General features: G+C 47.6%; 1 protein-coding gene across 3 annotated transcripts in view; it reads right to left on the bottom strand.

Annotated features, from left to right (window-relative positions):
* Positions 1-13,060, bottom strand: part of LOC110522101 (midasin) — a 50,711-nt gene that overhangs the window by 36,164 nt on the left and 1,487 nt on the right. For all 3 annotated transcript variants that reach the window (XM_036975659.2, XM_036975660.2, XM_036975658.2), the window contains exons 3-21: positions 12,828-13,052; positions 12,498-12,605; positions 12,206-12,398; positions 11,797-12,006; positions 11,488-11,619; positions 11,253-11,356; positions 11,042-11,156; positions 10,646-10,839; positions 9,100-9,181; positions 8,507-8,602; positions 8,278-8,390; positions 5,748-5,896; positions 5,574-5,634; positions 5,228-5,442; positions 4,891-4,994; positions 4,618-4,762; positions 562-658; positions 345-458; positions 85-232 (exon numbers count right to left, since the gene is read on the bottom strand). In XM_036975659.2, the coding sequence (XP_036831554.2) occupies positions 85-232; positions 345-458; positions 562-658; positions 4,618-4,762; positions 4,891-4,994; positions 5,228-5,442; positions 5,574-5,634; positions 5,748-5,896; positions 8,278-8,390; positions 8,507-8,602; positions 9,100-9,181; positions 10,646-10,839; positions 11,042-11,156; positions 11,253-11,356; positions 11,488-11,619; positions 11,797-12,006; positions 12,206-12,398; positions 12,498-12,605; positions 12,828-13,052 (2,605 nt within the window). The remainder of the gene's footprint in view (positions 1-84; positions 233-344; positions 459-561; positions 659-4,617; positions 4,763-4,890; positions 4,995-5,227; positions 5,443-5,573; positions 5,635-5,747; positions 5,897-8,277; positions 8,391-8,506; positions 8,603-9,099; positions 9,182-10,645; positions 10,840-11,041; positions 11,157-11,252; positions 11,357-11,487; positions 11,620-11,796; positions 12,007-12,205; positions 12,399-12,497; positions 12,606-12,827; positions 13,053-13,060) is intronic.

Genomic DNA, 13,060 nt, shown 5'->3' on the forward strand with positions numbered 1-13,060 from the left:
CTGGTGACGTCTGAACCTCTGGTCCCATCTAAATCAATGATGTTACTAAGGATATCAACAGTGACAGAGCCTTTGGCCTCCTACCTCGTAGAGAGAGCGCTGGACGCTGTGACAGGGGTTGGCTGCCACGTACTTCAGCGCCCTGCAGAGGGTACGCAGGCTGTAGTGGGGATGGTGTCCTGTCCCATCCACCAGCTTGGAGGTAGCCTCCTTACGCACCGCCAGGTAAAAGCTGCATCAACAAAATAAATTGAATCAATCAAATCAGCAATCAATATGGCATGACATTCAACGTGACTTTGTGAGCCACGTGATGGCTACGACACTGTGTTCTGACCCCTGACCTTATGATGCCGTTGATAACGTTTTTATTAGGGTTCAATCCTTTCAGGTAGTCAGTCACCAGGATGAGCAGGTCTCCCTCATTCTCCAGCTCTTCCACATACAGCTCAGTGAACCTGGGAAAAGACAAAGGTCACAAAGTCAAACCACCATTAGTAGGGTTGTCGGTAAGTTAAAGACATTTCAGCCCCACACCAGGCCTGGTTCTCTTGTTCTCACCTGTTTCTGATGCCCAGGGGCAGGTTCCTCTTCCCCACGTCAGTTGCTGGGTTCATGCAGGCAAAGAGACGGAAGTCTGGATGGCGAACCAGGGGTTCTGTGCAAAAAAGTTTTATTCTGTCAGCATCAAAGTGATTTCCAAGGTCATGATCAACAAATAACTTTATGACCAAAATCATGAGAATATTAATTTATTACATGTAATATAATAGTGTTATAAAGTGTTGAACAGACCGTGCTCAGGTCTGTTCAACGCTGGTCTGACCAATCGGATTTCACGCTTCAAGATTGCTTCGATCACGTGGACTGGGATATGTTCCGGATAGCCTCACAACAACATTGATGTATACGCTGATTCGGTGAGCGAGTTTATTAGCAAGTGCACGGTGATGTTGTACCCACGGTGACTATTAAAACCTTCCCCAAACCAAAAACCGTGGATTGATGCCAGCATTCGCGCAAAACTGAAAGCGCAAACCACTGCTTTTAATCATGGCAAGGCAACCGGAAACATGACCGAATACAAACAGTGTAGCTATTCCCTCCGCAAGGCAATCAAACAAGCTGAGCGTCAGTATAGAGACAAAGTAGAGTCGCAATTCAACGGCTCAGGGCAGGGTCTACAGTCAATCACGGATTACAAAAAGAAAACCAGCCCCGTCGTGGACACCGACGTATTGCTCCCAGACAAATTAAACAACTTCTTTGCTCGCTTTGAAGACAATACAGTGCCACTGACACGGCCCGCTGCCAAAACCTGCGGGCTCTCTTTCACCGTGGCCAACGTGAGTAAAATATTTAAACATTTTAACCCTTGCGAGGCTGCCGGCCCAGACGGCATCCCTAACTGCATCCTCAGAGCATGCGCAGACAAGCTGGCTGGTGTGTTTACAGACATATTCAATCAATTCCTATCCCAGTCTGCTGTGTCCACATGCTTCAAGTGGGCCACCATTGTTCCTGTTCATAAGAAAGCTAAGGTAACTGAGCTAAACGACTATCGCCCCATAGCGCTCACTTCCGTCATCATGAAGTGCTTTGAGAGACTAGTCAAGGATCATATCACCACCCTACCTGACACCCTAGACCCACTCCATTTTGCTTACCACCCCAAAAGCTCCACAGACGACGCAATCGCAATCACACTGCCCTAACTCATCTAGACAAGAGGAATATCTATGCAAGAATGCTGTTCATCGATTATAGCTTAGCATTTAACCCTATAGTACCCTCCAAACTCGTCATTAAGCTTGAGACCCTGGGTCTTGACCCAGCCCTGTGCAACTGGGTCCTGGACTTCCTGACGGGCCGCCCCCAGGTGGTGAGGGTAGGAAACAACATCTCCACCCCGCTGATCCTCAACACTGGGGCCCCACAAGTGTGCGTTCTCAGCCCTCTCCTGTACTCCCTGTTCACCCATGCACGCCCCATGCATGCAACTCAATCATCAAGTTTGCAGACGACACTACAGTGGTGGGCTTGATTACCAACAACGACGAGACAGCCTACAGGGAGGAGGTGAGGGCCCTCGGAGTGTGGTGTCAGGAAAATAACAACAAAACATAGGAGATGATCGTAGACTTCAGGAAACAGCAGAGGGAGCACCCCCCATCCACATCGACGGGATAGTAGTGGAGAAGGTGGAAAGTTAAGTTCCTCGGCATACACATCACAGACAAACTAAAATAGTCCACCCATACAGACAGCGTGGTAAAGAAGGCGCAGCAGCGCCTCTTCAACCTCAGGAGGCTGAAGAAATTTGGCTCGTCACTGAAAACACTTTTACAGATGCACAATCGAGAGCATCCTGTCGGGCTGTATCCCCGCCTGGTACGGCAACTGCTCCGCCCACAACCGTAAGGCTCTCCAGAGGGTAGGGAGGTCTGCACAACGCATCACCGGGGGCAAACTACCTGCCCTCCATGACGCCTACACCACCCGATGTCACAGGAAGGCCAAAAAGATCATCAAGAACAACAACCACCCGAGCCACTGCCTGTTCACCCCGCTATCATCCAGAAGGCGAGGTCAGTATAGGTGCATCAAAGCTGGGACCAAGAGACTGAAAAACAGCTTCCATCTCAAGGCCATCAGACTGTTAAACAGCCATCACTAACATTGAGTGGCTGCTGCCAACATACTGACTCAAATCTCTAGCCACTTTAATAATTAAAAATTGGATGTAATAAAATGTATCGCTAGTCACTTTAAACAATGCCACTTTACATCCACATATACATCCGGCGCCGACAGAGATGGCCGCCTCGCTTCGCGTTCTTAGCAAACTATGAAGTATTTTGTTTCATCCCTTTACACTTGTAAGGTAGTTGTGGTAGTTGTGAAGGTAGTTGTGAAATTGTTCGATTACTTGTTAGATATTACTGCATGGTCGGAACTAGAAGCACAAGCATTTCACTACACTCGCATTAACATCTGCTAACCATGTGTATGTGACCAATAAAATTTGATTTGATATACATCATGTTTACATACCCTACATTACTCATCTCATATGTAAACTTAACAAAAAAAGAAACGTCCTCTCACTGTCAACCGCGTTCATTTTCAGCAAACTTAACGTGTAAATATTTGTATGAACATAAGATTCAACAACTGAGACATAAACTGAGCAAGTTCCACAGACATGTGACTAACAGAAATGGAATAATGTGTCCCTGAACAAGGGGGGGGGTCAAAATCAAAAGTAACAGTCAATGCAGCTGGTGGCTACACCAGATACTAAGTACTGCAGTGCATCTCCTCCTCATGGACTGCACCAGATTTGCCAGTTCTTGCTGTGAGATGTTACCCCACTCTTCCACCAAGGCACCTGCAAGTTCCCAGACATTTCTGGGGGGAAAGGCCCTAGCCCTCACCCACCGATCCAACAGGTCCCAGACGTGCTCAATGGGATTGGAATCCGGGCTCTTCGTTGGCCATGGCAGAACACTGACACTCCTGTCTTGCAGGAAATCATGCACAGAACGAGCAGTATGGCTGGTGGCATTATCATGCTGGAGGGTCATGTCAGGATGAGCCTGCAGGAAGGGTACCACATGAGGGAGGAGGAGGTCTTCCCTGTAACGCACAGCGTTGAGATTGCCTGCAATGACAACAAGCTCAGTCTGATGATGCTGTGACACACCGCCCCAGACCATGATGGACTCTCCACCCCCAAATCGATCCCACTCCAGAGTACAGGCCTCAGTGGAACGCTCATTCCTTCGTCGATAAACGCAAATCCAACCATCACCCCTGGTGAGACAAAACCGTGACTCGTCAGTGAAGATACATTTTTGCCAGTCCTGTCTGGTCCAGAGACGGTGGGTTTGTGCCCATAGGCGACGTTGTTGCCGGTGATATCTGGTGAGACCTGCATTACAACAGGCCTACAAGCCCCCAGTCCAGCCTGTCTCAGCCTATTAGGGACAGTCTGAGCACTGATGGAGGGGTTGTGCGTTCCTGGTGTAACTCCGCCATTTACCATCCTGTACCTGTCCCATAGGTGTGATGTTCGGATGTACCGATCCTGAGCAGATGTTGTTACACGTGGTCTACCACTGCGAGGACGATCAGCTGTCCGTCATGTCTCCCTGTAGTGCTGTCTTAGGCGTCTCACAGTACGGACATTGCAATTTATTGCCCTGGTCACATCTGCAGTCCTCATGCCTCCTTGCAGCATGCCTAAGGCACGTTCACGCAGATAAGCAGGGACCCCGAGAATCTTTCTATTGGTGTTTTTCAGAGTCAGTAGAAATTATTATTTGGATTTTTACAAATTATCTTTGAAAGACAGGGTCCTGAACAAGGGACGTTTCTTTTCTTGCTGAGTTTATATACTGTACTCTATACCATCTACTGCATCTTGCCTGTGCTGCATGGCCATCGCTCATCCATATATTTATATGTACATATTCTTATTCATCCCTTTACACTTGTGTGTATAAGGTAGTTGTTGTGACATTTTTCTTTTATATTACTGCACATGTATGTGACCAATAAAATGTGATTTGATAATTTGTCATAATATGCTATGGAGAGCAGTGGGAGCCTCACCAGTGTCTCCGCGGTCCAGCAGCACCAGAGAGCCGGCGGTGCCCTCCAGCAGGCCACTCAGACACTCCAGGGTCTCTGCTGCAGCCAGGTTCATCTCATCCAGCAGGATCCACTCTCCTTTCTTCACCGCCTGGGCCAGAGTCCCCTGTGGATAGACAGACACACACACACACACAGAGTTTAGCATCATAATAACAGGTTGGTGAGCAACGGGGATGTGTAGCGTGTGTATGTGTGTGTATAAGAAAGGAGAGGCTTTAGGTAAGCCATTACCTCCACAAAGGCAAAGACCAGTGTGGTCTCACAGGCTCTGATCTGCTGCTGGGTTTGAGCCAGCCTCACGGCCAGGGCCTCCCACTGGTCCTGCAGTAAGGCAGCTGGAGGAGACACAACAAAACCACACACTGAGAATAGCCTGAGGCAACACTCACATCGCTGTCACAGTGAGAGTGAGGCTAAGCTATTCAAGATGACAGGGGTTTAAGGTACTTCTTTCGTTGTTCCCCAAATGGCTCCCTATTCTCGAAATAGTGCACTCCTTTCGACCAGATCCCCAAAGGAATAGGGTGCCACTTAGGACACAGACAACATCTAAAGTGTCTGACGGTACCATTGTTCTTCTCCTGCAGCTCCGACTTGCCGAGGGCCGACTTGCAGACGTGGTCCATGAGCTTGAGCAGGTCCGGCCAGCGCTTGCCCCTGAAGCAGGTCTGCACGTGGCCCAGGAAGGTCAGGTTCTGCTTGCGGGAGTACGTCTGGGAGAACACGTCCTCGAAGGCCTCACGCAGGGGCAGCAGGATCAGCTTGTGGTCCACTGGTTTATAACTGCAGATCGGGGAAGAGAATATGCGTACTCAGTACCAACACAGGCATTTTCCCAGTCTGAATATGCTGGTATAGGTGAAACGGTCATATAAGAAAAGGACTTGCTAGGTCTTCTATTGTAATTCACTTACCCTCCTAGCAGGTCAGCTGTGTCGCTCTGCTGGTTCATATTCACCACCCGTAACCTGTGTCCTGGAGAGAGGAGAGGGAGCGAGGACAGGAGGCGAACAGAGGTGGTGGTTAGTGGGTTTCCGTATTGTACCATGTTGTCTGTGAGAGGAGCTTCCTGGCGGTGTGTGTCTCACCAGTGAGTCCAGCCAGGTACTGCACAGTGGACGTCTTGCCCGTGCCCGTCTCACCAACCAGGAGGATGGGTTCCCCCTTGGTAACGCACACAGCTAGCTGTTCCAAAAGCACCGCAGAGGGTCGCGTGGCAGCAAATGTCTGTTTCTCACTGAAAACATGGAGGCAAAAACAAATGGGCATTTGGGTTTTTAGAGCCGGGTACAATAGATCTGATAGGTTTGGAAAGGAAGAATCCACGTGTTTTTAGTCGATTGCGGAGGCTTGGAATATTTGCTGGTTTATCATAGTGTGTCGTTAAAGATGTCGGATCTTAATTTGACCCCTTTCGCTGCAGAAGGAAAGTAATCCTTTGGCAGGAGGGTTTGAATATCTGAAGAAATATTTAGAAATGTGGTTACTACATGATTCCATATGTGTTATTTCATAGCTTTGGTGTCTTCACTATTACTCTACAATGTAGAAAATAGTACAAACAAAGAAAAACCCTTGAATGAGTAGGTGTGTCCAAACTTTTGACTGGCACTGTATGTTGAAGGCAAGCAACAGGCAGAATAAATTAACGGTTTCCTCAGTGCATGTGTGGTCCAGTGGTTACAGCCACTGACCCTGGCACACATATGCCAAAAGTCGGTGTAGGTTCAAATCCGTCCCACTGACCTTTGACTGTGACAATGGACAGGCTAACGCAGGGCTCTCCAACCATGTTCCTGGAGAGCTACCGTCCTGTTGGTTTTCGCTCCAACTGAATGAGGTTAGTTACAACTGGGGTTGGATTGAAAACCAACAGGAGGTTAGTTACAACTGGGGTTGGATTGAAAACCAACAGGAGGTTAGTTACAACTGGGGTTGGAATGAAAACCAACAGGAGGTTAGTTACAACTGGGGTTGGAATGAAAACCAACAGGAGGTTAGTTACAACTGGGGTTGGAATGAAAACCAACAGGAGGGTAGTTACAACTGGGGTTGGAATGAAAACCAACAGGAGGGTAGTTACAACTGGGGTTGGATTGAAAACCAACAGGAGGTTAGCTCTCCAGGAATGGGGTTTGATTGAAAACCAACAGGAGGTTAGCTCTCCAGGAATGAATGGGGTTGGATTGAAAACCAACAGGAGGATAGCTCTCCAGGAATGGGGTTGGATTGAAAACCAACAGGAGGTTAGCTCTCCAGGAATGGGGTTTGATTGAAAACCAACAGGAGGTTAGCTCTCCAGGAATGGGGTTTGATTGAAAACCAACAGGAGGTTAGCTCTCCAGGAATGGGGTTGGATTGAAAACCAACAGGAGGATAGCTCTCCAGGAATGGGGTTTGATTGAAAACCAACAGGAGGTTAGCTCTCCAGGAATGGGGTTTGATTGAAAACCAACAGGAGGTTAGCTCTCCAGGAATGGGGTTGGATTGAAAACCAACAGGAGGTTAGCTCTCCAGGAATGGGGTTTGATTGAAAACCAACAGGAGGATAGCTCTCCAGGAATGGGGTTGGATTGAAAACCAACAGGAGGTTAGCTCTCCAGGAATGGGGTTGGATTGAAAACCAACAGGAGGTTAGCTCTCCAGGAATGGGGTTGGATTGAAAACCAACAGGAGGTTAGCTCTCCAGGAATGGAGTTGGATTGAAAACCAACAGGAGGGTAGCTCTCCAGGAATGGGGTTGGATTGAAAACCAACAGGAGGTTAGCTCTCCAGGAATGGGGTTGGATTGAAAACCAACAGGAGGTTAGCTCTCCAGGAATGGGGTTGGATTGAAAACCAACAGGAGGGTAGCTCTCCAGGAATGGGGTTGGAGAGCCCCGGGCTGACGGGTAGCCCTATAATCAAATAACAAGGGATCTATTGCAACCATCGCCAGCTTGTTAAAACATCAATACGCGCTAGATTTTCTTCTGTGTCAATTTAACCCGACACTGAGTGAATGGAAACTAATATTGGTGTAGCCTATTGTTGTTATTTTATTTGTGTCCTATTTATGTTATCCAAAAGTGTCTGGCGTGGTAATTTCTTAGCCGGATCGGGCGGTAAAATATCCCTAGACTGTCCATATTTGAAAGGTGTAAATAAATCAAGTAAAATCAGGGGAATTGAGCTATTTGTGCCAGAAGGGTGTGGTCCGGAATCAAAGCCACACTGAGCCACACTGACACCTTTCCCGGGACTCTATAGGCTCATTTGAATTCCCTGATGCAGCAGGAAAATTCTCGTCAACAAAAGCGGGATCAAGTTCAGATCCGACATCTGTAGGGATTGATTAAAAGTTTATTCCATCAACCAGCGGGGGGTCTACTTGGCTGTTTCCCCAGGTTGGGTAAGTGTTTGGCCTGGCACAGTGACTATATTGTGTAAAACATAGAGATTACATGCACATACTGGCAGGGCTGGCAGCCTGACCCAGTGCGTTCCATAAGCCTAAGCTGCCAGCCAAATAACTGACTACTAACCCTTGTGCGGCCGGCTACTTCACTGGCTTAAACAAATTGGGATGCATCAGATGCCACCCAATGTTATTTTAGGTCACACAGTCTACTGACTTACTTGCAGATGCGGACCACATCGTTCTGCTTCCGTTCCAGGGTCACTCTGCCCACCAAGGCCTCCAACTCCGTCCCAGAGATGCCAGGCTTGTACATCTGGCAGAAATGTGCAGCCTGAGGGGCACACGGCCATCACGTCAACAGTCAACAACAAACAGTCACAATGGTGAGTCCCAAATGGCCCACCTTGTCGGGCAGTGGCCCGTCATTTCCAGTGGTGCTGCACTTACCTTCTCTTTAGAGATGTTGAGCTTGCTCCCGATGACCTCAGCCATGCGTAGCCTACTCTCTGGTCGGGATAGCATGGCCGTGAAGCAGTCTAGGGCCTTAAAGGGGGAAAGCCACAAAACAGTACAGTAAAGAAGAGCGGGGGATGGGTGGGGGGGGGATCAAACTGTTAAATGTTTCTGAGACTGTTACAGCTACATTGATTTTTCCATTCAAAGATACGTTGTGCTATGCCAATGAATCTATCCATAGTCTATCCTAAACTAGCCTTGTTCAACCACCCTGATCAGCAGTACATTCTGGTTCATGAGGCTAACCCGAAACAGCTATGAAAAAGTGTGAAAGACATCGAGTGCTAGCGCAGCTGCAGGATTTTCTCTCCGAACCAAGACTGGGTTATAATCTAATCTAATAATAGTCTCTATAACTCCTCAGTTCCACACAGAGTTCTAAGTCACAGTTTGCCTGATGATCAGTGGTGAATAATGATCTCTGATTTAAGCCGGTTCAAGGCAGAAAGCTTCATTAGCAAATTAAATATGGCAGGCGGGCGATAACATTGGAATGCCAGCCTGTGCGGTGACTCGAGGCTTACCTCCAGAAAGACATGTTGAGCGGTGGCAGACGAGGTGCTGTCAAAGTTACTGCTGATCCTATCACACCATTTCAGCAGGTCTCTGTAAAATATAGTGCAGAGGTTACATAAATATGACAATGATAGACAGAGGAGTTGGCTTAAGGACATTCAGATCTCGGAGCAGGCTAGATACAGATCTAGGAGCAGGCTAGATACAGATCTCGGAGCAGGCTAGATACAGATCTCGGAGCAGGCTAGATACAGATCTCGGAGCAGGCTAGATACAGATCTCGGAGCAGGCTAGATACAGATCTCGGCGCAGGCTAGATACAGATCTCGGCGCAGGCTAGATACAGATCTCGGCGCAGGCTAGATACAGATCTCGGCGCAGGCTAGAAACAGGTCTCGGAGCAGGCTAGATACAGGTCTCGGAGCAGGCTAGATACAGGTCTCGGAGCAGGCTAGATACAGATCTCGGAGCAGGCTAGATACAGATCTCGGAGCAGGCTAGATACAGATCTCGGAGCAGGCTAGATACAGATCTCGGAGCAGGCTAGATACAGATCTCGGAGCAGGCTAGATACTGATCTAGGACCAGGCTAGATACTGATCTAGGACCAGGCTAAGTTTTGCAAATGAAAAAATACATTCAGTCTAAGTTAATTGCATTGATCCATGCAGCTAAACCTTATACCACATTGAAGAGGGCCACAGAGGCCATATGGAAAAGCGTGCTGCCAACAACGAGGGATCTCCTACAAATGAGGGGGTCAGGCTTAAACTAGTTATCTAATGATAAGGGCTGTCCTGGTGTGACGTCTAGCATGAGTGAAACAAGCTCTATAGAAAGACGGGGCCAATCAATGGGCCATGGAGCGCAGGCAGCAGCACCCAGTGGAAAGCTAATTAAAGTCCTCAGGGCTAGCTGGTCATCTCATCTCCCAATAGGCCGCAACAGAGCCAAATGTAAACCACACAACCTTTCTCTGCTCTGGGACACGTGGTGACTCTCTATATGATGGGAGGGGCTGAATAGCTAGGGAATTATGGCAATGAGTTTATCACAAGTTCATGAGCTAACAGCGGCATATAGACAGATAGATGGACTGTGTCATCTTTCAAAGCAGGGGAAAAAGATTGTTGTAGACACCTTTGGTGGGAATTTGAGGGTTGGCATTGTTAGCTGTGATTGGTTAAATCCATTGCCACAAGACATTTTAATAAATGTAAGTAGCTACAAAGTATAAAATGAAGCTTAAAGGAAATTTAATTTCATGTTTTGATGTGTATTTGAGCTAGCCGTTTAAGCGGGCAGAAATACAGCCAGTATGACACGTTTTGCATTATATGAAGGGAAGAAGCTCAGATAAACATTAAAACACAAAATTACCCTGGGTATCAATAGAACATCACTCAGAGACGCACCAAAACTATAAAAAAAATATTTAAAAAACATTAAAAATGGGTCAATCTTTCCTTTAACCGTTTTTTCCCCCCAGCATCAACATGTACCAGGTCTCAAAATCTCAAGATTTAAAAATGTTAGCATGTTACTGGGCATTACCTCAGGGACAGTCCCCTCCCCTCAAGGGACGTGGTCTTGCCTTCCAGCCTGTGATGGGACACCTCTGGGGGCTGCAGGCTGTCTGTGTGGCCCAGTGCCACCGTGTCAGGATCATTCTCTCCAGTCAGCTGGCAGTAAATATCCAGGAGGCGCTCCACAACAACCGTCAGGTTAGGGTACCTGTTCACCAGAACCTGCACAGAAAAAGAATAACACTACGGGTAGCTTCAGGAACATCTTTTAGTATAGTAAGGTTAAACGGAATCAGTGTACTGAGCATTATGGGTACCGTAGTACATCGTGCTTCAGAAACTACGCTTGATACAAACGGTCAAAATATAAAACCCCAGGAAATCGATGTGGACTCCGTTTTGATCAAGTCCTCAGTCGTCTCACCTTCTTCAGTTCCTCTCGCGCCATGTTTCCCATCTGCAGTTTAGTCCAGTACTTGTCCAAGAGAGCTGCGTGGGTGTTCTGTGGTCTGTACCAACCTCCGGCACTGTGGAACATCCTACAAACAAACACAAACATCAGTTAGTTTCTGTGTTTAAAAAGAGGATGACATTTATCGAGTCACACGTGGGGCCACATATAATCATATTCTTACCTTCTGGTAGCAAAGAATTGGAAGCCTGGGGCCACTTCGACGCAGTCCTCCCGTCCTGGGATCACCAGCTTTTTATTCTCCATCAAGGGAAGGAGTACAGATATCTGCAAGGCATACAAACTCATAGGATGACATACTAGAAAATACCTTGCAGGCTTGAACCCACTCTTACGGCAATAACCGCACAGGCCACTTCATGTAATTCCATGTGCGATTCAGGTGTGCAAATACCCACCACATCTAGAGGAGCATGGTCAATGTCCTCCAACAGGATCCAGTGTCCTTTAGAGACAGCCTGTGTCAGGGTGCCTGGCTGCCACACAAACTTCCCTGGGATATCAGTACAGCGATACATCCCGAGCAACATCTGCAAAAAAAAAGATAGCAAAAGAGATTAGACAATTCCTATTTGCTACCGTTGAAAGAACGTTTAGAAAGCTCTCAGGAGGTTGAGGTCATACTCGTGTCATTGGACTCTCCCTCTACATGGACTGATACTGGAAAAAGATTTCATAGGTTGCCCATATTAAATCACGGCTCTTACCTTGCTGTCAGTTTGATCCCCAAGTTGAACTTTGAGAATCTCTGGTGTTTTGGTGTGGCCGGTCACGGCAGCCAAGAACTCCACCAGGGCAGTTTTACCACATCCAATGGGCCCTTCCAGAAGGACAGCCTTCTGGGATGCCACGGCCATGGCCAGTCTCCGCAGGTTGCGACAGGTCGAATCCACCAGCACCAGATCCTTTAGGTTACCCTAGATTTAGAAATATATTTCCACGAATCAAATCAACACTACCGATGTTGTTTGAACCATATATCAAATACACTTTTTCAAATAACAAAACTATAAAGAATTTGATGGGAGATTCCCTATTAAGTTTGCCTTTTAGTCTAGGACTAGATTTAATCTGTGTCCAGAAAAATCGCCCCTTAATTTCAACAGGAAGTCTTACCTGTTCTGTCTGTTTGGGGGCGATCCTAGGTAGCACCACCCCACAGACAGCCACCACAGTCTGGGACAGGTCTTCTGACCCCACCTGACCCCGGGTGAATTTGTTCCCCTTCTCCTGGTGCCACATCACAGTGCCCTGATTAGCCAGGACAAGGGCCTTCTCTACCTCAAACTGCTGAGTTTCCTCCAGTGACCTAGATGTTTATAAACCGATACAAGCAAAGGTTATACGCTGAAAAAGTAATTCATGCATTTGCAACAGATTGTAATAATAGAAACAGAAATTAACCTACTTTATCTTCATGTGCTGAATCTCGTCACTCGACAGCACCTTTCTCAAAAAAATGGTTTTCTGATTGTCAGTCATGTGCGACACCAGGGCCAGACACTGGGCAGTGTAACTACACAGGAAAGAACCCAGACAACCGCTGTTAGCATCTTCAGGTTGACTTCATATGAACAAACAGACGGTTGTAAAAGCATCAATCAAGGCATTCAGCCCGTTTCCAAGGTGCGAGGCGGCTTGATGTACAAGTACACCCCCTCCGGACAGGACGCTAGCCTGTTGCAAGGCCCAAGAGAGAATAGACTCGGTGAAAACGGTAGACAAGGTAGATACTCACCCTCGAACCATGATGTCGCTGGTGAGCAGTTGAGAAACACATGCACTCCAGTCCCAGAGGACTCGGAACTTGGCACAGTCGCTCTGGAGGAAGCGGAGGGTAGCACCCATTAGGTCCCGAAGCTTCATCCTTCTGGGGCCATACTGGACAGACGAGGACTCTTCACTGGTGAAGAAGAGCCTCTGGAACACTGGAGGGGCATCGTTGAAGTACCTCGCAGCAAACCTGAGAAA

The sequence above is a fragment of the Oncorhynchus mykiss genome, chromosome 4 (genome assembly GCF_057628025.1).
Source record: "Oncorhynchus mykiss isolate SJ-2025 chromosome 4, ASM5762802v1, whole genome shotgun sequence".
Taxonomy (NCBI): Eukaryota; Metazoa; Chordata; class Actinopteri; order Salmoniformes; family Salmonidae; genus Oncorhynchus; species Oncorhynchus mykiss.